Source organism: Cervus elaphus, chromosome 1 (genome assembly GCF_910594005.1).
Source record: "Cervus elaphus chromosome 1, mCerEla1.1, whole genome shotgun sequence".
Taxonomy (NCBI): domain Eukaryota; kingdom Metazoa; phylum Chordata; class Mammalia; order Artiodactyla; family Cervidae; genus Cervus; species Cervus elaphus.
In genome coordinates, this window is record NC_057815.1 from 31,221,053 (window position 1) to 31,248,112 (window position 27,060).

Below are 27,060 nucleotides of genomic sequence, written 5' to 3' on the forward strand. Positions count from 1 at the left end.
ACAACCTTGATAATCGAGTATGAAGTCACTAGTCGTGTCTGACTATTTGTGACTCCATGGACTACATAGCCCACCAGGCTCCTCTGTCCATGGAATTTTCCAGGCAAGAATACTGGAGTGGGTTGCCATTCCCTTCTCCAGGGGATTTTCCTGATCCAGGGATCAAACCCGCGTCCTGCATCATTTATTGTCTGTCTTTCCTTCTAGAATATAAGCTCAATGAGGGCATTGACTTTGTATTTTCCTGGTTCACTGTTCCCCTCCCAGAAATTAAAATAGTGACTGGTACACTGTACAGTTTCAGTAAGCTTTTATTGGATGAAAACCCCTAAATAAATGTATGGGTACTATCCAACTGACTAAAATTTTACTAAGTACCTATGATGTGTCAAGTCTTGTGCTAGTAAAGTGCAGTGACAGAGTAGTTATCATCTGTGATTTTACAGAGCTAACAATCACAGATAAAATTTCAGACAATTTTCTACTGAACAGGAGTATTTTATTATTGATAAAATGTTATGTGATTACTTCATTAAGATTCTACATCATTTAGTTCATTTAGCAACATTTTATAACAAAAGTTTATCTTCAAAATGCTGGACTCTTACCCTAAGATCCCACATATTTCATGACCTACTTCAATTACTTTTAAAAACCATCCCTGTTCCTCCATCATGGATTAAGTGATGTCAGCAATAGTAGTAGACTGAATATATCCTAACTAGTCTCTACTTTCAAATTTCTCCCAGGCACTCTCCTTTGACACTTTTCCACACATTTTCTCTTTAACTAAAAAATATAGGTAATTTAATCTCATTTTAAAAAAAAACAAAAAAACATTGAGCACTTCTTCCCTGTATATAGTATGTTCATAGAGATAATCAGACCTTTTGAAGAATTACACACCAGTTCCCCTGATCATAGTAACTTTGCAGTATGCTGATATTACTCAAAGTCTGGCAGGCAGCTTCCAATTCTCCCTCACAAAACACATGGTAATAACGATGAAACACAGGACCTGGGTCACGGGATCCTAATGAACCAAGTGGCTCCACACGCTTGTCCTTACCAGGATTTTCCTTCAAGTGCCAGGGAACCAGTAAGTCTTGAGAATGAAAAGAAGTCCTGTTAGTGTGAACAGGCAACTTGGAATTAGCAACGTTCCTTGAATTACATCCTCCATCTTGAAAGTCATTTATGGAGGAGACAGGATGTGCTGAATCTTGACTGCCTACATTAGGCAACTGCTTCACAAGCAACTCTTGCACTGATGTATCATTGCTGATTTCCTCTTTCATTCCTTGGCTAGTTCTGTTTTCTCTAAGATACTTGGACTTCTTCTTATTATATTCTTGCTCCATAGCCCAAACATAGATGAGTGCCTTCCCACCAGGTCTTAGGAGTCGAACAAGTTCTTGGAGAGCTGCCACTCTACGCTCCTAGTGGAAAAAAACAAAAAAACAAAACCATATTGTCATTTATCAGCCAGAAAGAGATACAGAGAGGAAATGGGAAATATAATTGACTACAGGACTGTTTTCAATTAAGATGGACAGCACAGAAAATCAAACATAAGACAAATTTTATATAAAACAAAAAAAGGAAAAAAGAAGAACTGTGTTCTACAATCAAGGCGGGGGGGGTAGGATAAATAGAAAATATATTTTTTTCTTTCCATTAATAATACAGAGGCACAGAAGGTGTTCTGTTTTGTTTTGAATTCAGTTAAGGTCATAAGGTACCAGTAACTCCAGCACAGAGGAATCTATATTACTGCTTAGATCAGGAGAAAATGAGTAACACTCAGGAGTAATAATATTTTTTCCTATAATATAAAATATTAAATTCACTTATTTTAAAATTAGAAGCATAGTGACTAATTAAAAACATCAGCATACCACTACCAGTTAAATACTTGAGTTTTGGAAAAAAAAAAGAATATGAAAAGAAGAAAAATAGAATGGGAAGAACATGAAACTGAGATCTTGGGAATGAGAAAAAGAGCTGAGGAAGCAAGATGGGAAACAGAAATAGAGAAGCAGCTCAGAGGCTGAGAAGAGAGAACAAATTCTCAAGAGTCCTACAGCTGATCTCTTAAAGTCTCTTATAGCTAAAGTGCTGCAACTCTGTGGATCTGAGGAAGATATTTAAAGATAAGTAAGCCTCCGGCAGGAAAAAGGCAGAAATATGCAGCAATAAAGCATGGTCACAACAGACCTGTATTTAAGCAAGCACAACTCCCAAGTAGCTCATCTCCATTCCACAGGGTTTCTTTAAAAACTGGGGTACACTTTATGACATGGAAAGAAAGAAAAAGCTGAAACATAGTCCAAATCAGTAAAATCTATGAAGATTTCCTGACACTTAGTATTGTCCCAGAGGTCTCTGAGACTACCTCAGTTCTTTTCATTCTTTTACTTTATTCTTCTCTCCAGCAGTTATTTCCCCCATTTTATCTTCTAGCTCAATGATCCATTCTTCTGCTTCAGATATTCTGCTATTGATTCCTTCTAGAGTATTTTTAATTTCATTAATTGTGTTGTTTGCCTCTGTATGTGTATTCTTTAATCCTTCTAGGTCTTTGTTAACAGATTCTTGCATCTTCTCCATTCTATTTTCAAGGTTTCTGATCATCTTTATGATCATTAATCTGCATTCTTTTTCAGGTAGTTTGCCTGTTCCCTCTTCATTTGTGGACTTCCGTGTTTCTAGTTTATTCCTTCATTTGTGCAATATTTCTCTGCCTTTTCATTATTTTTTTAAAACTTACTGTGTTTGAGGTCTCCTTTCCCCTAGCGTCAAGGTTGAATTCTTTCTTCCTTTTGGTTTCTGCCCTCCTAAGGCTGATCCAGTGGTTTATGTAAGCTTCCTACAGGGTGAGATTTGTGCTGAGTTTTTTTTTTTTTTTTTTTTTTCTTTCCTCTGATGGGCAGGGCTGAGTGAGGTGGTAATCCTGTCTGCTGATGATTGGGTTTGTATTTTTGTTTTGTTTGTTGTTTAGATGAGGCATCCTGCACAGGGTGCTACTGGTGGTTGGGTGATGCTGGGTCTTGTATTCAAGTGGTTTCCTTTGTGGGAGTTCTCACTATTTGATACTCCCTAGGATTAGGCGTTCTCTGGTAGTCAAGGGTCTTGGAGTCAGTGCTCCCACTCCAAAGGCTCAGGGCTTGATCTCTTGCCAGAAATGGAGATTCCATAGGTGGTTTGTTATGGCAATAAATGAGATTAAAACAAATACCCAAACACAAGAAACCAAAGATGAACCACAGACAAGTGCAGTTGCAAAATTAGGCAAATAATAATTAAAATAACGGAATATACACATATACACCCATAAGCAAACTCAAAACAGTCCAACAAAAAAAAGTACAATAGACTGACCCTGCAAACAAAGAAAATAAAAAATGATATCCACCAGTTAAGAACAAAATTAAAGCACAAACTGGAAAACAAAACTAAAGCAAGGTGTCAACTGGGGAATAAAGCAATGAAAACAAAACAAGCAAATATGGTGAGAAAAAGAAAGGAAAGAAAGAAAAGAACAGAAATGCAAAGTTAAATAGAGGCAGACAAAGATTTATATATATTAAAGATTAACTGCAAGGGGAAAAGGACAGTAGGAAAAGTAAACAAAGGAATAAATGTAGAAAAAAATAATAATAGGTTTAAAAAATTTTTAAGTTAAAATTATAAAAAAAGAGAAAAGAGAAAAAAAAGAAAAAAAAACCCTCCACCTCCATTGCAAAAGGTGAACGCAGAGGGAGAGGTTTATAACAGCAATGCAAAGTGTGATTTAAAAAAAACTTAAAACGCTTAATTAGATTTGACATCAACCGACAACTACAACACAGGGGGATAAAAGCCAAAAGAAACTACAGAACGAGTCAAAATATAAGAATAATAAATGTTTTTCTTGAGTCTCTGTTGTCAGCATCCTTTCTCTCACTGGGAGTCACAGTCCACCTCACCTCCCTAGGATGCCCTCCAACACGGTGCTGGTCTCTGGACCTGCTGAGCAGGTCAGCTCAGACTCTAACCTGGTCCTACTCCTGTGTGTTCTTGCCTCCAATGTCCACAGCTATGAGAACGAGTGTGTTTTGTTTAGTGGGTGCTCTCAGTGCCCTTTCATATATTCCAAAGACAGAGTCTGCCTAGTTGATCGTGTGGATTTAATCCCCAGCTTGTACAGCTGGTGGAAAGGCTTTGGGTCTTCTTCCTTAGCCACAGTGCCCCTGGGTTTCAGTTGTGGTTTTATTTCCACCTCTGCATGTGGGGTCGTCCACTGGGGTTTGCTCCTGAGGCAGCCCTGGAGGACTTGGGTTTGCCCCTGTGAGGGCCAGGTGTGGAGGTGGTGCAGCTGCCTGGGTCTCAGGGCTTCTGGCAGCACCAGGTACTCAGGGGAGTTGGCAGCTAGGGCAGCAGGAAATATAGTGCTCTAGAAGGGTGTGGCAGCCAGTACTGGCCAATATGCTCCAGTATTCTTGCCTGGAGAACCCCCTCCCTGGCAGAGAAGCCTGGCAGGCCACAGTCCACAGGGCTGCAAAGAGGTGGACACAACTGAAGAGAACCCATGTGCATAGACACAAGACTTCTCTTGCCTGTGGCAGCCCTGCCCCAGTGAGGGTTAAGTGTGAAGGAGGCGTGGCTGCCTGGATCGAGGGGACCCTGATGCACCAAGTGTGCAGGGACACAGACAGCCTCAGCCGCAGGAGTTATGGCCCTATCAGTCTTTGTTCAAGCCTCTAGTAGCTGGCAATCAGAAGGCCTCTTTGGCTAGTCTTTCTCCATAGCTCCACCCCTTCAGGCATGCAGAGGGCTCCCTTGCCTGGGGTCCTTCTCTGTTGTTTGGCGCATCAGGCACATAGACAAGCCCCCCAACTGGGGTCCTACTCTGTAGATCAGCATGTCAGGCACTTAAAGGGGCACCCTGGGTGGGGTCCTACTCTGTTGTTCTGCACATCAGGTGCTTGACGGGCCAGCCACTCTATTGTTCAGCTACCAATGCTGGGGTATGGGGAGAGAGAGGCTATGGTGATTGATCCACTATGCATGACTCAGCAGTATCATCTTGCTTCCATGGCTACCTGGCTTTCCTCCACAGGCACGTCCCACCACGGTCTCCTCCTTCACATCCCCTCGGTCCGTCTCTATGCAGTCAACAGCAGTCCTTGCCCTGGGATTGCTCCGGAACCCCTACACTCCAGCTCCCTGCTGCTGCAGTTTCTAAGGGACTTGCATCCCTGTCCAGGGCACATGTGACTGCAGCAAGGACTGTCTGATTCTCATTCCATTTAGGCTGCCACAGATCAGCTGCTTCACTCTCAGCCTTAAATGTTTCTCCTCTGACCTAGCAATTGCCCTGATGTGGGGATTGGTTAGACCCCTGCTTCAGTTCCCCCACCTGCTGACTCCTGATTTTCTCCCTAGCTCCTCATCCTACGGAGTTCTGCCTGGTTCTATATATTCTTTTCTGGTGGTCAGGTACTCTGCCCACTCTCAGCAGGTGTTCTGCAAGCACTTCTGTGTCGGAAGGTGCACTCCTGACGTATCCATGGAGAGAGATGTACTCCATGTCCACCTATTCCTCCGCCATCTTGTTCCTCCTTCCTGCCACTTGGTTATAAGCTTTTGGAGCAAGAAAGACAATACTTACTGCTGTAGCAAAATGGTGAATAACAGCAATGGAAATGCAAGCGTCACAAGATCCACTGCGGATTGGTACTGCCAAAGCATCACAGACAAAGGCCTGATATTGCCTCTCTCTACAAATGTCCACAAGGTTTTGGCTATGATCACAGCCAATCTGTAAGAGATAAAGAATTTCAAAACATCTTCTTTAAATGCCGTAGAGTTATTAGGCAGATTTCATATTCATTGTGAAAGGGTTCAAGTCTATGATATTATCAGTTTTTACAGCCAGTACAAAATCACTTATATAATTTACAGAGCAGCATTTATCTTAACAGATATCAGACAGAATTCAAATTAGTAAATGGAAACAAATGACTAGAATAAAAATAACACTGGTGGAAATGAGAAGTTCTAATTAGCATCTAATTGATCACCACTGAGAATCTTGAATTTTTTTGTAATATCTTTTTGTAATATTTTCTTTTTTATCTTATTTTATTTGCCACGCCACATGGCATGTGGGATCTTAGTTCCCTGATCAGGGATCAAACCTGCGCCCCTTGCAGTGGAAGCACGGAGTCTTAACCACTGACTGCCACGGAAGTCCAATATCACACATTTTGAAATGGAAATTATGACACAAATGTAGACATTTAGTTTTTTGGGGGGATCTACAAATAATATGTTCAAAGTATCTCTTATTAGGATATAAACTATTTAGTAATGGCCCAGATGTCATGAGGATGGCTTATTTTTTCCCTGCTTCTTTACAGTTTTCAAAATGTATTACTTCCACCATCATAAAATAAAATCACCCTAAATAAAGTTAAATAACTTATTTCATTTTTTAAATCTATTGATTCTTGTTCTGCTAAATATATATATCTCATGATTCTAACTTGTGATTCATCCAGCCCAGCATTTTGCATGATGTACCTTGCATATACATTAAATAAGCAGGGTGACAACAGACAGCCTTGACATACCCCCTTTCCCAATTGTGAACCAGTCTGTTGTTCCATGTCTGGTTCTAACTGTTGCTTCTTGACCTGCATACAGGTTTTTCAAATTTTTTAAATCATCAACATAATATTAAATATTCAATTCTAAAGGTACTGATAAAAAAGGAAAAACCATTCAACTTAGTAACAGAACCATATGAAGTTTCACTTTTCTTCTATTAAAGTATCAAAAATATTTCAAAACCAAAGTATACCACAGTAATAACACTGAGATACAACGTCCTCTCATAAAATATTCATAATACAAATTGGCTGGACCTATTTTAAAAAGCAATTTTGTAAACCATCTTTTAAGAAAGATAAAAATGTTCACAACTTTTACCCCAATATTTATTCTTTGAAAAGTTCATCCTAAGAAAATGATTCAAAGTATGGAAAAAGGTAAACAGGCTAATGAAACTGTCTTTAATGAAATCCACCAAATGTTACAGCACATTCCTTGTATTAATGTATTTAACTCTTGAGAGAGACGAGACGGTAGAGTAGAGGACTTGAGCTCACCTCCTCTCACAGAAACAACAAACTACTCTCAAGAAAACACCAAAATCACCACCAACTGCTGAACAACAACCAACAAAGAAGATATTCTACATCCAAAGACAAAGAAGAAGCCACAATGAGACAGTAGGAAGAGTGCATCTGCAACACAATCAAATCCCATTCCGACTGGATGGGCAACCCACGAACTGGAAAATACATCACAGAGTCTCTCCCATAGGACTGAGGGTTCTGAGCCCCAGTAAGGCTCCCCTGTCTGCAAGCCTGGCATCAGGAAGAGACCCCAGGGCATTTGGCTTTGAAGGCCAGCAGAGTTTGACTGCAGGAATTTCAGAGGACTAGGAGAAACAGAAACTCCAGTTTGGAGGGGACTCACAAGGTTTCATGCACACCAAGACCCAGGAATGTGGTGACTTCACAGGAGCCGATGCTAGACCTACCTGCTGGTCTTGGAGGGTATTCTGCAAAGGCAGCGTGTGTATGTGGGGGTAGGGAGGGCTCTGGATCATTGCAGGGATAAAAACCCTGGTGGCAGAGGTACCAGCTCACTGGTGTGAGCTCTCCTGGAGACACCAAGACCCGGCTACACCCAACAGCCTCTGGCTCCAGGGCTGGGACACCTCAGGCCAAATAACCAACAGGGAGGGAACACAGACCCACCCATCAGCAGACAAGTTGCCAAAAATTTTCTTGAGCCCACAACCACCTTTAAACACATCTTTTGACACAGCCCTACCCAGCAGAAGAATAAGACCCAGCTCCAACCACCACTGGGCAGGTACCAGTCTCTCTAACAGGAAGCCCACATAACCCTCTAGATCAGCTTTACCCACCTACTATCCTGCAGCCTACAATCTACAATGCTGAAGCCTACAGAACAGAGACTGCAAACACAGAAAGTGTCAACTGCAAATTGGAGCTTGCCAAGGGCATTTGCTGTTGCCTCGGCAGAGACTGAATCCTGTGCTGCTGCAATTGCTAATGTTTGACACACCCTGAAAAATGAAACTAAAAGACGCTTACTCCTTGGAAGGAAAGTTATGACCAACCTAGACAGCTATTAAAAAGTAGAGACATTATTTTGCCAACAAAGGTCCGTCTAGTCAAAGCTATGGTTTTTCCAGTAGTCATGTATGGATGCGAGAGTTGGACTCTAAAGAAACCTGAGTGCCGAAGAATTGATGCTTTTGAACTGTGGTGTTGGAGAAGACTCTTGAGAGTCCCCTGGGCTGCAAGGAGATCCAACCAGTCCATCCTAAAGGAGATCAGTCCTAAATAGTCATTCAAAGGGCTGATGCGGAAGCTGAAACTCCAATACTTCGGCCACCTGATGTGAAGAGCTGACTCATTTGAAACGACCCTTGAAGCTGGGAAAGATCGAGGGCAAGAGGAGAAGGGGACGACAGAGGATGAGGTGGTTGGATGGCATCACCGACTCAATGGACATGAGTTTGAGTGGATTCCGGGAGTTGGAAATGGACAGGGAGGCCTGGTGTGCTGCAGTCCATGGGGTTGCAAAGAGCTGGACACGACTGAGCAACTGAACTGAACTGAATTGAAGGGAGTTCAGTGTGGAGAGTGAGACACTCAGTGCTCCAAAGAAACTGGAAGAACAGGTCTTTAGATAGTTAGAAATTTTCAGGAAATGATTTCACAATCCCAATCCTTGCCTCTCCTCATTTTAGAAAGCACTAAATCCCTACATGGTGACATTGTTGGTGTTGTCGTTCAGTCACTAAGTCGTCTTGACTCTTTGCGACCCCATGGATTGCAACATGCCAAGCATCCCTGTCCTTCACTATCTCCCTGAGTTTGCTCAAACTCATGTCCATTGAGTTGATGATGCCATCCAACCACCTCATCTTCTGTTGCCTCCTTCTCCTGCCCTCAATCTTTTTAGCATTAGGGTCTTTTCCAATGAGTCAGCATCTGGTGGCCAAAGAATTGGACCTTCAACTTTAGCACCAGTCCTTCCAATGAATATTCAGAGTTGATTTCCTTCAGGATTGACTGGTTTGATCTCCTTGCTGTCTAAGGGACTCAAGAGTTTTCTCCAGCACCACAGTTCGAAAGCAACAACTCTTTGGTGCTCAGGCATCTTTATGGCCCAACTCTCACATCCACACATGACTGGAAAAACCATAACTTTGACTATACAGACCTCTGTTGGCAAAGTAATATCTCTGCTTTCTAATACACTGCCTAGGTTTGTCATAGCTTTTCTTCCAAAGAGCAAGTGTCTTAATTTCGTGGTTGCAGTCACTGTCCACAGTGATTTTGGTATCCAAGAAAATTAAATCTGAGTTTCCACTTTTCCCCCACCTATTTGCCATGAAGTGATGGAGCCAGATGCCATGATCTTTGTTTTTTGAATGTTGAGTTTTAAGCCAGCTTTTTCACTCTCCTCTTTCACCTTCATCAAGAGGCTCTTTAGTTCCTCTTTGATTTCTGCCATGAAGGTGGTGTCATCTGCATATCTGAGGTTATTGATATTTCTCCCAGCAATCCTGATTCCAGCTTGTGAATCATCCGGCCCAGCATTTCATATGATGTACTCTGCATATAAGTTAAATAAGCAGGGTGACAATATACAGCCTTGACGTACTCCTTTCACAACTTTGAACCAATCCATTGTTTCATGTCCAATTCTAACTGTTGCTTCTTGTCCTGCATACAAGTTTATCAGGAGGTCTCTTCAAGAATATTCCACAGTTTGTTATGATCCACACAGTCAAAGGCTTTAGCGTAGTCAATGAAGCAAAAGTAGATGTTTTTCTGGAATTCTCTTCCTTTTTCTATGATGCAGCAGAAGTTGGCAATTTGATCTCTAGTTCCTCTGCCTTTTCTAAATCCAGCTTGTACATCTGGAATTTCTTAGTTCATGTACTACTGAAGCCTAGCTTGAAGGAGTTTGAGCATTATCTAGCTTGCATGTGGAATGAGTACAATAGCACAGTAATTTGAACATCCTTTGGCATCAGCTCCTCATAACTAGCTGAAAACCATTTGTAAAATAAGCACTTGATTGCACTGAACTCTCCCGTCACCAAAATCCTATATATTGACCTTCCCCCACTACCATTTTGGAACAGTTTCTCAGAGCTAGCTGAGCTGCTGTCTCTGGAGCTGCAGTCCTCATTTTGCACCAAACAAAACCTAACCTGCACTCTCATGTTGCGCATCATTTTTTAGTCAACAGTTATGGCAACCAGTGAAGCTCCCAGATGGACGTCCCTCCTTCACCTGAACTCTGTGAGGAACCAGAGCTTTGGTCCCAGCAGCAGCCCCGTGTGCCCATCTGCTTCCTCAAGGAGTCCAAATGAATTTCAGTAACTCTCTCCTGGTTCTTTGATCTCCTGTATTGGTTGATGATACTGAATTTTATTTGGCAGTTGGGCAGGTTACCCTGCCCCTCCCAGTTGAAAGATACTGGGGGGAAGAGGCCAGCTGAAACATACTCAGACATACCCACTCATGGTCTAGACACTAAGGGGGCTCAGTTGTAAGATACCAAGAAATACCCGTCCAGTTGAAAAAATTTTTTGGAGGGGAGGGATGGTTGAAAGACACCAGGAAAAACCCACCCAGTGGAAAAGTATTGGTTGGGGGAGGGTCAGTTGAAAGATACTGAGGTTGTTCAGTTGTAGGAGACTGCATGGTCTGTGCTGAGTTAGGTAAGAGGCTGACATAAGGCTCTTCTTCAATTCAGGTGCCTTAATAGAATTTGTTGGGATAAAAGTGAAGAGTGAATTTTATCCACAACACATTCAACTTAAAATGGGAAATAGAGCCTCTTAGAAACAAAGAGCATCAGAAAGTAGCTTCTAACACTCAAGCCAGGGTTATGTACATACAAAACTTATACTTCCAAGTAACTACTTAATAGAGGAAATTATACTGGAGGAGACATCAACCTAAAAAGTTGGGGTTCTTTTGATATTCCAAAATTGATATTTTTGCATGCATAGTTAGAAAAAGCCACTCCATAAGATCAAACACACTGAATAGAATGCTTACTTTGGTATCAGAAGGTTCTAGAAAAGGAAATAATAAAGTAACTTCACAGGAAACCAACAAGAAATTGCTTGAAACTATATCAGAACTAAAAAAGGCTGCTAGCACTGACTCTGCCAGGTCGTAGATCTAGTAAGACTGAGCAGTCACATTTGACTTTTCTTCTGAGTATGTCTTTGCCATCCTCTTGGAGCATTTTTTTTTTTTTTTTGCCATTCGGCTTTCATTTTGAGGTATTACATTGCCGTTTATTCCATTTGGCTTTTGATTTCTAGGCATCTCTTTGCCATTTGTTTTATTTGAAGCGTGACTTCCAGTTGGTGAGGTTCTGGTTTGGTTTGGTTACTTTGGTTTGAACACAAAGATTGGTTTGAGCACGCAGACATCTGGTATGAACTGCTCGAGCTGAAACGGGAAATGCTGCCTCTAAGGTTCCACATCCAACCTGGGAACCCCTTGGGAAAAATTTTAAATGACTTGTTCTACAGCTCTGATCCAATGACAAAGAAAAATGGCCTAGAAATATTAGATCTTTACGACAGGTAAATGGACTTTAGTTCCCTTATGTTCAGGATTCTTCTCCTATAATCAACAGCCTGGAACTGGTCAAACTAAGACCCTTCACCTCCCCAGAGGGGTAGTCCCCACTGGGACCAGCTGCCCTTGTTATCAGGACTGATTTAAGCACTACCTAGCCTAAATTTTGGCTATGGAACTATGACCACAGAAATATAAAGAGAATTTTTGATAGTGTGGCCATAATAGTCTTTAGATTCCAGAGAAAACTGGTTAAAACTTTTTTGAAATTTTCCTACTAGGAAAAGATGCTTTTCTCTCCCTGTGCCCTGAGACCATGGCTCTCAGGGACACTTGTCTAGATCATTACTAATTCTTGAAACTGAGGAGAAAAAAAAAAAAATGGAAAAGTCCTTATCCCAACTGTTACATATAAACTAGTGAATTTTATATTGTGATATGTGATTCATGACTAAGTTTGGAAAACAGTTATGAGATCTCTTGTTGTGTCTATTTGGATATATGTACATCTCAGTATGTGTCTTTGTATTTGGATATTGTTGCTGAAGTTAATTTGTAAATGAGCTCTATTTAGTCGGTTTAAAGAACAGTAGGCACTTAAAAATCAAACAGTTCTAAGTCCAAGAGAAATTAAGCTAAATGGATTTCAGGTTCATGTGAACTGGGAAATATTAAGGATCAAATTAATACTTGGTATTAATGTTTGTTTGTTGACATGTGTTGGTACTTACATTGACTTTGGTAAATAACAGGACAGGGCTCACATGTGACCACACCAGGGAATCCTTCCCTATTGCCTCAGGTTCTGCCTGTGGTGGAGAGTTCGCTGGGATTTTCCCTTTTGGACTAGCCTTGTTATGGGTAAGCTTTGTTCCATCTTGTAGTCCCCCCAAACACCCAGGATATTTTTAGAAGACTGGGAGACTTTCAACTATGCTTCCATGAAAGCAATTGGTATTTCTCTCTCCAGTGCCCAAGCCCTCAGGAAAAAAAAAGAGGGGGTGGGGAGTGGAAAAAGCCTTTTGAACTCAAGCAAAAAAAAAGAAAACACTGAGATTTCTGGTTCAGTCTTTATGTAAAAGTTAACTGGTAAAGGAACTGTTTGAACTGACTTGAAAGTAAGCACTTACAGATTATATCTAAATACATAGAAAAGTGGCCAAGATAGATTTTAGGACTTATGATCTGGGAGATATTCAGTACTGAATTGATATCTGCTATTGAAGGTGGCTTAAACTTGTTGGTTTGATTAATATAGATATGTCTAAAGTTATCAATGTTAAGTATAATATTCCTGTTGTACCTAGGTTTACTAGTGGTCAAATAAAACCTTACCTGTTACAAATCTGTTGACAAGTAACTCAATGTGGAAAAAACTGTAAGGAAACTAAGATATGTGTTTTCAGTAAAAGAAAGTATGAGAAATAAAAGAATACTGAAAAGAGTTATGCATGATCAGGATTTCCTAAGACTGAACTGAATTTAGTTGGGTAAATGAACCTTGTTGAGACTAAGCTAAGACTTGGATTTGCCTTTTTCTTTCTGTTCAGAAAAAAGTTTTCTTAGAATGACATTTTTGATAACAGATTATATGAGTTTCTTTGCCTTTAAATGATTTGTATTTGCTTTTGAGATCTCTGGTAACGTGTTAAGGAATAAGTACGGTCTCACAGGGACTGATCTTATCTAATAAAGTGCTTTTACACTTTTTGACAAGTTTCCCAAATATCAAATTTTAATTAAAGTTCTTTTGATTTCTGGCTAACTTTGGGATGCTTCAGAGGACCCCTGAAACATCCCAAAGAGAGATATTTAATTAGGTTCATTTGGTATGCTGAATTGCATGGGAAGTATTGTTGAGTGAATAATAAATCACCTCAGATTATATATTATGGTAAATGTTATTAATACAGCTATCCTAGAAATTATATGGAGTGCCTAAAATTCTGATATGTCCTGGTTAATATGTTATCAATCATAATTCTAGTTATAACAGTAAAGTGTTGTCACGGCCATAACCAAGTTTCTTTGTCAATTGCATTGTAATCAGATTTTAAATGTGCCTTCAAAGTCTTTTGCCATTCTAGACAGTTTTGGTTTTATTTTGATGTTTTTGCAAAAATGCTTCCTCCTAAAGAAGATTTATAGAAAGGACTTTTGGATAAATACAAGTTTCTCACTTTCAGACCATAATGCTGAACCAGGTAAGAAATTAAAGGATTCTAATGTGAAGAAAGCTGAGCACCGAAAAACTGATGCTTTTGAACTGTGGTGTTGGAGAAGACTCTTGAGAATCCCTTGGACTGCAAGGAGATCCAACCAGTCCATCCTAAAGGAGACTAGTCCTGGGTGTTTGTGATGGACAGGGAGGCCTGGCGTGCTGCGATTCATGGGGTTGCAAAGAGTAGGACATGACTGAGCAACTGAACTGAATGGGAAATCTGATGGCTTCCCAAAGGTTAACAAAAGGACTGAATGAACAGGTGAATATGCTTATAACTTTTATGGTTTATATCTGAAAAACTACTGGTTTGTATCTATGTTTTCCAGGTATAAGGAAAACTTTCCCCTCAAAAATTTGGTAAGTTATACTTTTGCAACCTGAGGCCTTGCCTCCAGGCGCATGAAAAGGCAACATAGTTCATGCTGAGATATTTGACATTACACAAAGATGGCTAAGTAGAAGGATACGTGCTCATCTTCTCCTGCAAGAACACCAAAATTACAACTAGCTGCTGAACAATCATCGATAGGAGAATGTTGGAACCCACCAAAAAAAGACATCCTACATCCAAGGGCAAAGGAGAAGCTGCAACAAGATGGCAGGAGGGGCACAATCACATTTAAAATCAAACCTCATGCCCGCCAGAGAAGCTTGGAATGCACAAACAAAACCTTGTGTACCCAGGAACCAGGGAAAGGGGCAGTGACCCCCACAAGAGACTGAGCCAGGCCTGCTGTGAGTGTCTGAGGGTCTCCTGTGGAGGCCTGGGTTAGCAGTTGCCTGCCACGGGGACAGGGACTCTAGCAGCAGCAGTCTTAGGAGGTGTGGCATGTGGCATCAGTCCTTCTGGAGGAGGTTGCCATTAGCCCCACCACAGAGCCACAGGTGGGCAATCCCAAATTAGAGAACAATTATACCAAAGAAGTTCTGGCACTACTGCGAAAGTTCTAGGTCCCAACCTGGAGATCCAACAAAGGGACTGAAAATCCCCAGTAAATTTGACTTTGAAGGTCAGCAGGATTTGATTATAAAACCTCCACAGGACTGGGGAAACAGAGACTCTTGGAGGGCACAAACAAAATATTGTGTACACTGAGGCCAAGGAGAAAGGAGCAGTGACCACATAAGAGACTGAGCCAGACTTGCCTGTCAGTGTTTGGGAGTCCCCAGCAGAGGAATTGGGTCAACAGTGGCCTGCTGCTAGGTCATGGCATTGATAACAGCAATTCTAAGGGCATGGCATGCTGGCATAAATCCTTTTGGAGGTCACCATTATCCCAGCTGTAATTTGGCCTGAGGCCAAACTATAGAGAGGGAACACAATCCCACCCATCAGTAGAAAACTGGATTAAAGATTTACTGAGCATGGCCTTGCCCACCAGAGCAAGATCCAGTTTTCCTCACAGCCAGTCCCTCCCATCATCAAGCTTGCATAAACCTCTTGTCCTCATCCATCAGAAAGCAAACAGAATAAAAACCACAATCACAGAAAACTAACCAAAATGATCACATGGATCACAACTTTGTGTAACTTAATGAAACTATGAGCCAAGCCTTGAAGGGCCACCCAAGACATGGGTCACGGTGGAAAGTTCTGACAAAACATGGTCTACTGGAGAAGAATGGCAAACCATTTTAGCATTCCTGCCTTGAGAACCCCATAAACAGTATGGAAAGACAAAAAGATATGACACCAAAAGATGAACCACCCAGGTCAGTAAGTGTCCAATATCCTCCTGGAGAACAGAAGTAATGAGGAGGCTGAGTCAAAACAGAAATAACACCCAGTTGTAGATGTGACTGGTGGTGAAAGTAAAGTCCAATGCTATAACCAAAATTGCATAGGAACCTGGAATGTTAGGTCCATGAATCAAGGTAAATTGGAAGTGGTCAAAAGGAGATGACAACAATGGACATCAACATTTTAGGAATCAGTGAACTAAAATGGACAGGAAAGGGCAAATCTAATTCAGATGACCACTATATCTCTTAATGTAAGCAAGAATTCCTTAGAGGAAATGGAGTAGCCCTCATAGTCAACAAGAGTGCAAAATGCAGTACTTAAGCAAAATCTCAAAAATGACAGAATATTCTCCATTCGTTTCCAAAGCAAACCATTCTACCACAGTAACCCAAGTCCATGCCCCAACCACTAATGCCAAAGAACCTGAAGTTGAACAGTTCTATGAGGACCTATAAGACCTTCTAGAACTAATGCCAAAAAAAGATGCCTATTTCATCACAGGGTACTGGAATGCAAAAGGAGTAAGTCAAGAGATACCTGGAGTAAGAGGCAAGTTTGGCCTTAGAGTACAAAATGAAGCCAGGCAAAGGCTAACAAAGTTTTGCCAAAAGTATGCACTGGTCATAGCAAACACCTTCTTCTAACAACACAAGAGACAACTGCCCATCATGAAAAGATGGGCACATAAAGGACAGAAATGGTATGGACCAAACAGAAGCAGAAAAGATTAAGAAGAGGTAGCAAAAATACACATAAGAACTGTACAAAAAAGATCTTCATGCCCCAGACAACCACGATGGTGGGATCACTCACCTTGAGCCAGATATCCTGGAGTGTGAAGTCAAGTGGGCCTTAGAAAGCATGACTATGAACAAAGCTAGTGGAGGTGAGGGAATTCCAGCTGAGCTATTTCAAATCCTAAAATATGATACCGCTAAAGTGCTATAATCAATATGCCAGCAAATTTGGAAAACTCAGCAGTGACCACAGGACTGGAAAATGTCTGTTTTCATTCCAATCTCAAAGAAGGGCAATGCCAAATAATGTTCAAACTATCACACAATTGCACCCATTTCACATGCTAGCAAGATTATGCTCAAAATCCTTCAGGCTAGGCTTCAACAGTACACGAACCAAGAACCTCCAGATGTACAAGGTGGACTTAGAAAAAGCAGAACCAGAGACCAAATTGCCAACATCCGCTGGATCACAGATAAAACAAGGGAATTCCACAAAAACATTTACTTCTGCATCATTGACTCCACTAAAGCCATTGACTGTGTAGATCAAAACACGGAGTGGAAAATTCTTAGAGATGGGAATATCAGACCACCTTATCTGCCTTCTGATAAATTGGTGTGCAGGTTAAGAAACAGGTAGAACTGGACATGGAACAATGAACTGGTTCAATATTGGGAAAGGAGTACATCAAGGCCGTACATTGTCACCCTGTTCACTTAGCTTATATGCAGAGTACCTCACGCAAAATGCATGGCCGAATAAAGCTCAGGCTGGAATCAAGACTGCCAGGAGAAATGCCAATAACCTCAGATATGCAGATGACATTACCCTAATGGCAGAAAGCAAAGAGGAACTAAAGAATCTCTTGATGAAGTTGAAAGAGGAGAGTGAAAAAGCTGGCTTAAAACTCAACATTTAAAAAATGAAGATCATGACATCCAGTCCCATTACTTCATGGCAAATGATAGGAAAACAGTGGAAACAGTGACGGACTTTATTTTCTTGGGCTCCAAAACCACTGCAGATGTTGACTGAAGCTATGAAATTAAAAGATGCCTGCTCCTTGGAAGAAAAGCTATGACAAACTAGACAGCCTATTAAAAAGGAGAGGCATCACTTCATTGACAGAAGTCTGTATAGTCAAAGCTATGCTTTTTCCAGTAGTGATATTTGGATGTGAGAGTTGGACCATAAAGAAGGCTGACAGCCAAAGAATTAATGCTTTGGAACTGTGGTGCTGGTGAAGACTCTTGAGGTTTCCATGGACAGCAAGGAGATCAAACCAGACAATCCTAAAGGAAATCAACTCTAAATAGTCATTAGAAGAAGTGCTGCTGAACCTAAAGCTCCAGTACTCTTGGCCACCTGATGGGAACAGCCAACTCACTGGAAAAGACCCTAATGCTGGGAAAGATTGAGGGCAGGAGGAAAAGGAGGTGACGGAGGATGAGATAGTTGGATGGCATCACGGACTCACTGTACATGAGTCTGAGCATTCTCTGGGAGATAGTGAAAGTCAGGGAAGGCCGGCATGCTATAAGTCCAGGGGACTGCGAAGAGCTGGACATGAAGGAGCAACTGAACTGAAAGACAACAACAAGAAAGCAAAATTGAAGCATTTTCACATTTTCTGTCTACCTTATCCCTCCAGAGATTGCAAACTCTTAGTTTCCAGTAGCTTTTTCAGATAAATTAGAAAAACCATCTCAGCAACAGGTCCACACAAAGAAATCTTGCAATTCTGGAGACCAGGAAAAGGGAAGGATTCACCTACATCTGTTGGGTGAAATCTGTGATAAACCCTTGGTGTGACTCTCCTAGTCCTGAGAATTTTAAGTTCAGTCTGAGACTCTTTATAAAAGTTTCAGTGAAGCAAAAAAAAAAAAAATATATATATATATATATATGTAAAATAGTTATGGTTATATAATCCACCAGGCCAGTTTTATTGAAACCAGGCTTATTTTGTAAACAAACTTGTCTTAATTTAGTTATATTTGGTAAAATCAAGGTTAATTTTAGGGAGAAAAAGATATTTTGATGGATGTTAAATCCCAGTTTGGTTTTGTAAAGTAATTAGCCTCCAACTAATAAAAATAAATGGAAAAAAAAATCCCAGTTTGTTAATTTAGGTCTATATCTACTAAGACTCATTTCCTGGATAGTTGTTTGTTGTCATGCTATACTAATATAAAATTTAATTGAATTATTAAAGGACATTCTAAGCTTGTTTCTGAGGCTTATCTCAGTGATCAATCTTTTGACAAAGATGAGGTGCCTCAAAACCTGCAGCAAGGACTGGTAAAGACATAACTGGACCATAACTAGAAGACAAGTGTCTAGAGATCTTCAACTATTAAGACCTAATCCAGTAATAGCACACTGCGTAGCCTTCTCCAGAACTAGGAATGAGTCTTCCCAGCAGTGTGGAATGGAATGGTCATGAAATGCCTCCCAAAGTATGGTCAAATTTATTAACCATGAGGGGGTCCTCTCAACTATAACTTGGCACTTGCAAAGGGCATTTGCCATCTGCCTCTGCAGAGACTGAATCCTCTGTTGCTACAGCTGTTGACTTTCACGCCCTGAAGGGAATTCAGGGTGGAGAGTGAGGGACTCTGTGCTCCAAGGAAACTGGTGGAACAAGTCTTTAGATAGTTAGATATTTTCAGAACTGATTTCATGATCCTTATCTCCTCAGATCTAGAAAAGCATTAAATCCCATCATGGTGACATCACCTTCTCATGACTAGCAGAAAACCTTTTGTAAAGCAAGCACTGGATTGCACTGAACTCCCCTTTCATCAAAATCATATATATTGAGCTTCTCTTACTATCAATTTGGGGCAGTTTCTCAGCTATTTGAGATACTGTTTCTGGAGCTGCAGTCTTCATTTTGCCCCAATTTTCTAGTTGACAAAAGTGAGACAAAGTGAGATGGCAGAGAAATATGTTCCAAATGAAGTAACAAGATAAAAACTGAGAAAAACAAGTGGAGAGATAAGGCAATCTACCCAAAAAAGAGTCCAGAGTAATGATAGTAAAGATGATCCAAGATCTTGGAAAAAGAATGGAGACACAAACTGAGAAGATACAAGAAACATCCACAGGCACTTCCCTGGTGGTCAGTGGTTAAGATTCTGCCTGCCAGTGCAGGGGACATGGGTTCGATCTCTAGTCTGGGAAGATCCTACCTGCTGCAGAGCAACCGAAACTATGCACCACAGCTACTGAAGCCCTTACCCTGTGCCCTGCAAACAGATAAGCCATCACAATGAGAAGCCCGTGCATTGCAATGAACAGCAGTCCCTGCTCACTGCAACTAGACAAAGTACAAAGATCCAAAACCTATGGGTGGCAGCAAAAGCATTTCTAAGAGGGAAATTTTTTATAGCAATACAATCTTACTTCAAGAAAGAGAAAAATCTCAAATAAACCAAACCTTACACTTAAAGCAATTAGAGAAAGAAAAACAAACCCAAAGTTAGTGGAAGGAAAAAAAATCATACAGATCAGAGCAGGAATAAATGAAATAGATGAAGAAAGAGAAAAAAAATCAATGAAACTAAAAACTGGTTCTTTGAGAAGATAAACAAAATTGATAAACCTTTAGCCAGATTTATCAAGGAAAAAATGAGAAAGGACTCAAAACAATAAAATTAGAAATGGGAAAAAAAATCACAACTGATACCAGGGAAATCCAAAGGATCCTAAGAGACTACTACAATTAAATAAACTCAAAATGGATTAAAGACCTAAATGTAAAACGAGATACTATAAAACTCTTAAACACACACACACACAAAACAGGCAAAACACTCTTTGATATAAATTGCAGCCATATCTTTTTGGATCCTCCACCAAGAATAATGAAAACAAACAAACAAACAAAAATAAAAAAATTGAACCTAATTAAACTTAATAGTTTTTGGACACAAAGGAAACCATAAACAAAATAAGAAGACAACTCAGAGAATGGGAGAAAATATTTGCAAATGAAGCAACCAACAAGGTATCTTGTATATCTCAAAAAAAAAAAAAATCCTGACTAGATATTTTGTGTATCTCAAAAATATACAAACATCTCGGGCAGCTCAATATCAAAAAAAGAAACAACTGAATAAAAAATTGGGCAGAAAATCTAAGTAGACATTTTCATACAGATAGACAAAAAGCACAGGAAAAGATGGTCAACATCACTAATAATCAGAGAAATACAAATCAAAACTATAATAAGGCATCACCTCACACCAGTCAGAATGGCCATCATTAAAAAGTCTATGAACAATAAAGGCTAGAGTGTGGAGGAAAGGGAACTCTCCTACACTATTGTTGGGAATGTAAATTGGTATAGCCACTTTCAAGAAGAGTATGGCAGTTACCTAAAAAAATAAAAATAGAACCACTATATGATCCAGCAATCCCTCTCCTGGGCATATATCAAAGAAAACCATAATTCAAAAAGATACATGCACCTTGATGTTCATTGCAGCATTATTTACAGTAGCCAAGATGTGGAAGCAACCGCAACATCCACAACATACAAATGTATAAGGCTATACAATGGGGCAAAGATAGCCTCTTTAATAAATGGTGCTGGGAAAATTGGACAGCTACATGTAAAAGAATGAAATTAGAACACTTCCTAACACCATACACAAAGATAAACTCAAAATGGATTAAAGACCTAAATGTAAGACCAGAAACTACAAAACTCTTAGAGGAAAACATAGGCAGAACAGTTCATGACATAAATCAAAGCAAGATCCTCTATGACCCATGTCCTAGAGTAACAGAAATTTTAAAAAAAAGGCAAAAAAGTGGGACCTGATTAAACTTAAAAGCTTTTGCACAGCTAAGGAAACTATAAGCAAGGTGAAAAGACAACCATCAGAATGGGAGAAAATAATAGCAAATGAAAAAACTGACAAATGATTAACATCCAAAACATACAAGCAGCTCATACAACTATTGCCAGAAAAACAAACAACCCAATCAAAAAGGGGGCAGAAGACCTAAACAGACATTTCACCAAAGAAGACATACAGATGGCTAACAAACACATGAAAACATCACTCATTATTAGAGAAATGCAAATCAAAACTACAATGAGATATCACCTTACACTGGTTAAAATGGCCATCTTCAGAAAGTCTACAAACAATAAATGCTGGAGAGGGTGTGGAGAAAAGGGAACACTCTTGCACTGTTGGTGGGAATAAAAATTGATACAGCCACTATGGAAGGCGGTATGGAGATTCCTTAAAAAACTAGGAATAAAACCAGCAATCCCACTCCTAGGCATATACCCTGAGGAAACCAAAATTGAAAAAGACACATGTATCCCACTGTTGATTGCAGCACTATTTACAATAGCTAGAACATGAAAGGAACCTAGATGTCCATCAACAGATGAATGGATAAAGACGCTGTGGTATACATACACAATGGAATATTACTCAGCCATAAAAACGAACACATTTGAGTCAGTTCTGATGAGGTGGAACCTAGAACCTATAATACAGAGTGAAGTGAGTCAGAAAGATAAAGATAAATATTGTATTCTATCGCATATATATGGAATCTAGAAAAATGGTACTGAAGAATTTATTTATAGGACAGAAGTGGAGAAACAGACATAGAGAATAGACTTATGGACATGGGGGAAGGGGAGGAGAGGGTGAGGTGTATGGAAAGAATGTGGAAACTTATATCACCATATGTAAAATAGATAGCCAACAGGAATTTGCTGTATGTCTCAGGAAACTCAAACAGGGGTCTGTATCAACCTAGAGGGGTGGGATGGGGTGGGAGGTGGGAGGGAAGTTCAAAAGGGAAGGGATATATGTATACCTATGGCTGATCATGTTGAAGTTTGACAGAAAACAACAAAATTCTGTAAAGCAATTATCCTTCAGTAAAAAATAAATTAAAAAAATAGAAAGCATATTAAGAACTACTGAGAAAACATGCAATTATAGGAAAATCAGATTTTCAGCATATAGTTTAAAGGGCAGAGAAATAAGCAAAGGCATAAAGTACAATAAAAAGATCATATTAAACTCTTGATCTGAATACTGTCTTGAGTAATAATTAGCTAAACAGATTAGGAAAGCTACTTAATCTCTCAGAGCCTCTGTTTTCTCATTATAAAAATACCTGCTTTTCAGGGTTAGCATGAGAATCAAATGAAATGATTCATATTAAATATTTAAATAACCATAAAAGCGCTATGCACATGTTAGTTATTATTGCTATACAAAACAAAGGATGCTCAAGATTCTTCTCCTGAATTCTAGATATGAAGAGAAGTCCATGTAACGTACTCTGAGTTAAGGTACCACACTGAGTTAAAGACCATGCATTTGAGGTTGTCACATTTCCTTCAAGATTATAGATCACATCATATATATATACAGTCTAGTGTTCTTTCAATTTCATGTAAGAAATTGAAGGTGAATTTGCAGATTTGCTTCTCACTATTCAAAACACCATTAATAAGTTTCTATTATGTGTAAGTGGACATCAGACAGCCCTGCTGGGTCTGAGCCAACAGCCTAGTGCTGTCACCACAGCTAGTATCTAAGGTATCTCTCTTATTAGAACGCCATACAGTATGAACTCTCCAGGTGGAGATGAGGTTAAAACTTGTCCTGACACCTTGTAATCTCGAGTATGTCATAACCTGATCAAGTGTCGGTTTTCCCACTTTCCCATTATAGCATTTAGCACACAGCCGGTACTTCACATTGTCAGTTCCTTTCTGTTCCTTCCTTTACTGGGCAGCCAACAGTTAAAAAGCAAGGCAAAACAAAAACAGAAATGTATAAAAGAAACCTATATAATCATATCTTCAATTCTTATCATTATAAATAGACACCTGACATTATTATTATTTTATTAAATTTGTAATCCCAACTATTTATAACAACCTAGAAAGTTCATACCAAATATTAATTATTTATCTAAGAAATACATCTGGAGTAAAAGTACTTTAAGAACAATGCATAAAACATCACTTGGTAAGTAAGTTAGGTCAAGCTCTGGGTATGCACATCTCATCTATTATTGGTACAATTATATAGGCAGTAAGTTTCTTGAAGGTATAAAATCTTTTTTATAAATTTTAACTCTGAAAATAAAGCCAACAGCTAATGCTGATGCTAGGAATGAAGAAGCCTGAAAAATAAGTGTTTCTTAGCTAGAATATAGAAATTTTGAGTTAAATAGCAGAAGAAAGCATGCATGCATACCTCAGATCGGAAAAGAACAGATTTACTTCTAAAAGAAATGAATAGTTGTTCATAAAACTATTTCTTAGAGAACCAAAGCTAGGATTTTAAAAATATACTTTGTTAGAAATTATATAAAACAGTGATACTAATAATTTTTTAGATTCTGAGACTATCCTACATTTGAACACTTAGAATAATGTCTCAGGTCACATCCTCTCATGAATGTCAAGAAACGCATGTGTTTTCATGCTCAAAGATCCTGTTCAAAATACACTCAAATATCATTGCTCCATCCAGGTTGGAGCCTCAGCAGCTTAAAAAAGTAGACTTCTCTTTTATCATACATAATTCCATTTCTTGTATAATGAAAACCCTAACTCCAACCCAGACAAGTAGTTTTCATTCATTCATGAACAACATCTACCAAGCCTTCTCTGAGGTCAGAAAATGGCAGTAGAAGAGCAGAAAGCAAAGAATACATGCAGCCTGCCACAGATGAAACGAATGCAGATAATGGAGAGTGAGGGCACTTATGAATTCCTAATTCTTCCAAATATATTCCTTCTTGAATCAGCTTTAGATTCTTGGTTCAGATTATCAAGAAATCATTTGTCTCGATTGTAAAAGGATAATGTTATCATATGACTGCATCAGTGTGGCTGACTTCAACCTAGTTTCACTGTCACAAATGATACCTGACTAGACAAAGCCATGGGTTATCATCAAGAAAGTGTAAAAGCAGAACTCACTGAAAAACATTTTTGGACAGTACCTTAAGATTAAAACATCAGAAGATATATTGTTTTAAACTATGGTTAGAGCTGTGAGAAATCTAAAACCCTATTTCCTTTTCAGTATGAACAAAGTTAATTCACAAGACTTTATTATTTATAAACTAAAATTTAGTTGTAAACATGATGGCAATATATGAATACTTATGTCTTATTTTGGGGAAAAGCAATTCTTTTGTCTGCCTCTTAATGAAGAAAGTCTACCTTTCCTCAACTGCAGTATTACCTTTCTTCCTTAATGTAGGTGTATAATATCTAGGACGAGGTAAAGATTACAAGCAATCTGACATGCTACAACAGCCCATGAATGAACTGCTCTCATTCTCCTTTACATAATCCCCCTTACTCTCTAGTCCTTCCTCCCCTAACTTTGAGAAAGGGACGCTCCAGTCCTCAGAGAGTAGTGGTGACAGGAGTATTTACAAACAATACACTAATGCAGGGAGAACTTCCTACTTCCTAATACAGCAGGGGGGAAAAAAGTGATCCCTAAGAAAAGGAAATTGTAACAGCTGAAAACTTTGGCATCAGAGAGAAGTGGGTTCTACCCTAGATTGAGTACTACAAACCTTGGTCAAATTTTTAATCTACTTGAGGCTTAATTTTCTCAACAGAAAGACAATAAATACTAACCTTTTTTTTCTACTATGAGTAAAAGAATACTAGATTTGGAGTCATAAGGCATGGGCTCAAGTTCTAGTTATCTCCTCGAAAACAGATTAAGGCTACCCACTCCAGTATTCAGGGCTGGAGAATTCCATGAACTACACAGTCCAGGGGGTTGCAAAGAGTCAGACACGATTGAGCGACTTTCACTTCTTCTTTGTCGCTCAGTCGTGTTTGACTCTTTGCGACCCCATGGACTGTAGCCTGCCAGACTCCTCTGTCCATGGAGATTCTCCAGGTAAGAATATTGGAGTGGGTTGCCATGCCCTCCTCCAGGGGATCTTCCCAACCCAGGGATCAAACCCAGGTCTCCCGCATTGCAGGCAAATTCTTCACTGTCTGAGCCACCAGGGAAGCCCAATAATACAACACCAAGGAAGTAATATAAAAACTCTGTGAGCCTCAATGTCTTCAATTATTAAAGACGGATCAAAGTATCTACTTTATACTTCTTATGAGGAACTAAGCAAAGAAAATGGTTCCTATAAATAAAAATCATTTTTATAACCTGTAAAGAGTTATATAAGATAGTTTTACTGATAATCTTCTTAGAAAGCATAATCTGAAGGAAACAAAAAGCCAAAAAACTACAAATAATGGCATGCCTATAAATTTCTAGGGGAATAAAAAGAATAAGAGTGTTCATTAATTTTCAACCTGTTGGTTATAAATTTTTTGCAATGACCTAAAAACACAGCATTATATCATGAGGAAGGTGATGCTAACCTTTACAAATAAAGCAAAAATAAAGCCAGAAAAGATAATTACTTGCCATATATAACTCCTTATTGATGCCAAGATACTTTCCATTTCCACATCCAATATCAGCAACTAATGAACCACTTGGCAAAGCTTTCAAAAACTCTACTATGTGTGGCCAAGGGGTGTGTCTCGTGCTGCTGAAGTGCCTAGCAATTTCTTCATAAACCCGATGGACATAATCTTGCTCCAGTTGTAAGGCTTCTTTATCACTCTCTGGAAATGATGCAGGAGCCTCCTTCATCTGGCTATCACAGACCAAAGGGTAACCTAATGAGAAAAATAAAGCAATATAAACCATTTATTTATTTATTTATTTTTAGGCCACGCCATGTGGCATGTGGGATCTTAGTTCTCCAAAGAGAGGTCGAGTCCATGCCTCCTGCACTGGAAGTACAGAGTCTTAACCACTGGATTGCCAGGGAAGTCCCTAAACCATTATTTGTATCCAAATGAATCATCAAGTTAAGACTGTTTTCACAAAAGAAGAAGCAAATCAGTCCACATTTGATGACTAGGGATAAGTAGGTTCTTATTTATCATTTTAAAAAAGTAGTTTTCACCAGTTATGTATGTGAAGGGTCTAATATAAGAAAGGATAAATCCATCTGCAACAAAACATTACTAATTCCACATGCCTTATATTGAAGATGCCTGTTTTATCTTAGGATTAAGGGTCTTCCTATTCAAGAAAGGATCTTGATGGGCCTGGCCTAACTGAAGAAACTTAAAAATTAACAGGATTTGGGGTTTTTGTCTTAGTAGGAGTTCTGGGGACCCTAATACTCTCAGAAGAAGAACCAGACCTAGAAACAGTGTGTGATTTGGTAATAATCACAAGATTTAATGAATACTATTTGATGGCAACCCACTCCAGTATTCTTGCCTGGAAAATCCCATGGACAGAGAAGCCCGGTAGGCTACAGTCCATAGGGTCACAAAGAGTCAAACATGACTGAGCAACTTCACATTTGAAGTGGTTTTTATATATATTGTCTCACAGTAACACTGTGAGACAGGAACCAGCACATTCATTTTACAGATGAGGAAACTGACACAGAATATTAAATGATACTAAAGTGACAAAGATGGTAAGTCACAGAGTCAAGATTTGAACCCAGGCAACGGAGACTCCAAAACCCACATTCTCAATGACTACACCTCCTTCCAAAAAAAAGGGTAAATCCTAAGAAGAGCA

The 27,060-nt window shown here is 39.5% G+C and overlaps 1 protein-coding gene across 2 annotated transcripts in view; it reads right to left on the reverse strand.

Moving 5' to 3' along the window:
* Positions 1 to 477: 477 nt before the first annotated feature.
* ALKBH8 (alkB homolog 8, tRNA methyltransferase) overlaps positions 478 to 27,060 on the reverse strand; it is a 116,255-nt gene continuing 89,672 nt past the window's right edge. For both annotated transcript variants that reach the window (XM_043898194.1, XM_043898203.1), the window contains exons 10-12: positions 25,876 to 26,132; positions 5,654 to 5,803; positions 478 to 1,439 (exon numbers count right to left, since the gene is read on the reverse strand). In XM_043898194.1, coding sequence (XP_043754129.1) covers positions 882 to 1,439; positions 5,654 to 5,803; positions 25,876 to 26,132 — 965 coding nt within the window. In that variant the 3' untranslated portion in view covers positions 478 to 881. The remainder of the gene's footprint in view (positions 1,440 to 5,653; positions 5,804 to 25,875; positions 26,133 to 27,060) is intronic.